The following is a 2,314-nucleotide window of genomic DNA, read 5'->3' on the forward strand; positions in this document are numbered from 1 at the left end:
CCTCTTTTACCCTTCAACTGAGGCAGTTTCCCTCTTTGAACCGTCACGTTACCAGAATTTGCCTCCCTGCGCAAATATATAAAGCATAGCCAGGAATCCCTTGCACCACCTCATACGAGGCGCACGTGGCAGAATCTATTTTGTCACCACCAGCACATGGTGGCAAAATTGCCAGAAACTACGTATAGACAGCCAAAATATTCATACTAATCACCTTACAAGCTACTACAGGTTCCAGTGTACGCATGATTATTACAAGGTCCCTAAACCCACTTTCAATGCACATGGTGTATATTCCTGCCATGTCTGCACTTGATTGGACACGGTTGCAAAGCAATAAGATTAAAGATCGGTGGCAAAATTCCGAGACTTAGAAAACCAGGGCCAACCTTTACCAGCAGAGACATACAATTACTACCTTATAACTGAAATTCCCAAGCAGAGCCAAATATGTCCTCATATAATCAGCAAGATAAAATCCTGCACATAGCACACATACTTGTAATGTTGCACAAAAACATGATCATGATCATATGATCATGATCATGAAGAAACTCGACCAGAATTACAGAAATCACAAACTAAATAACATAGACTTGTGTAAAGAGGTGATGGCCATCCATATATACCACATCCTTGCAGCAGTGACAATAATGTTCTCCAACAGAATGATCCTACTTCTCCCCAAACCATGCCTTAGAGCACATTGCGCACATGCAGAGAAAGCTTTCAAGCACTCCAGACAAAACAACCATTTCCTTCCCAGACCCTTGCGTAACCACTACTGTTTTCAAAAGGTACCCTTTCTGCCCAAGTCCTTACACAATTATCAACACTAGCTACATAGCTTCTAAACAAGCCCTTGGTGTAACTGTTGCACTACAGCACACCACTCTATCAAAGCGAGGCGGAGATGGAAGAGCGGGAAGCTGCTTCCATACATAGCTTCCTTCACTTAAATCACACATGCAAACCGGATAGCCTTTGTAATATTTTTCGCTGTACACATAAACCAGATTGCCAGCACCAATACATCTTAGGCTAGCTTCTTTCTGCTCATCTGCATTTTCAAACTGGGAGAAAAGATCATGTGGCATCTCACTAACCTCTTCACAATCCATGGTACGCTCATCTACCTTCAACAGCTTAAGGCATTCCCCTGCTTGACTGCGACAAACACGTACTGCATAAAGCCCCTCATCACCAGCTATGATGAAGAGAGACACCAGATCTGGCACTCTCAGACTCTCCACCTTACTCCAAGATTTTCTCTGAACGTCAAATGTTGCGATGTCTCCAGTGTAGTCAGCAACATAGAATTTCTGTCCCAGAACAGCAGAAGACATCCAGTGAGATGATATGCCATCATGGAAACCATCCTCTGGGAGAGGGTCACAAGGCTCCCATGTGTTGGTGCATGAATCATACACTTCAACCATACGGTTATCACCGCCATCAAGGACACCGCCCAAGGTGACAAACATGAAGGATGAGGAAAGGGGGCTACCAAATGTGCCCATAACGGCAGAGCATCTGGTGGAAATGGCAGGGGATGTTTCTTTCCACTTCATTTTGGTGAGGGTGGGGGTGAAGCAGACCTTGGAGCCAGAGAAGGCAAATAAGAGCCCATTTGTGCCACTGAGGGAGGCTCTGTTGAAGTCGGGAGGGCGGACGGTTTGCACTCTGAACCAGCGTCCGACCGTGGGATCGAATGTGAAAGCTACGCTTCTAGTGTGGATGAGCTCATTTATGCCCCATAGAAAGAACCATGGCTGCTTACCTGTTGGGAGAAGGGACAATTGGGCAGCGAAAGAGTGAGAGCTGATGATGGCGCGCCATTGCTTGCACACAGAAGCCAGTTTCACGGCTGCGCTGATGGGCAGCTGGAGGAGGATCCACTCTTGAATGTCCGGGCTCAAGGAGTGCCAACCCCTCTCTACGGGCTCGGCCATGCTGTTGCTGTTGCTGTTGCTGCTGCTGCTGCTGCTGCTGCTTGCCATGGCCATGGAGCAAGGGGCAGGATTAGGGTACAACGATGGCATTAATAACATACAGTGTGCCATACAATGAATAGCATACGGGCACTTTAATGGTTCTTACCTTAAATGTATGCCATGCCTTTAGTTGGGAAAAAAAAAACAATCCTTTACTATATTTTTCAAGCTTGAGATTCAAAAATCCGTTTAAAAACTTTGCCTTGAATATGGCCAGTTAAATATATTTGGTTACGAGATGAATTAATCTGTATTTATGCTGGTTAGGGACAATTTTTTTTTCTAACACTCGTTATGTATCTATTTATGCCACTTATAGC

General features: G+C 45.2%; 1 protein-coding gene across 1 annotated transcript; it reads right to left on the minus strand.

The window, feature by feature from the left end:
* Nucleotides 1-565: 565 nt before the first annotated feature.
* LOC147620170 (F-box/kelch-repeat protein At3g24760-like) lies at nucleotides 566-2,069 on the minus strand. Its single transcript, XM_086772363.1, has one exon. It carries the CDS (start codon nucleotides 2,061-2,063, stop codon nucleotides 840-842), a length of 1,224 nt encoding a protein of 407 aa, XP_086628489.1. The 5' UTR covers nucleotides 2,064-2,069; the 3' UTR covers nucleotides 566-839.
* Nucleotides 2,070-2,314: the final 245 nt, after the last annotated feature.

The sequence above is a fragment of the Cibotium barometz genome, chromosome 32 (assembly GCF_041138505.1).
Source record: "Cibotium barometz isolate CiBa-2024 chromosome 32, ASM4113850v1, whole genome shotgun sequence".
In the NCBI taxonomy this organism is placed as follows: domain Eukaryota; kingdom Viridiplantae; phylum Streptophyta; class Polypodiopsida; order Cyatheales; family Cibotiaceae; genus Cibotium; species Cibotium barometz.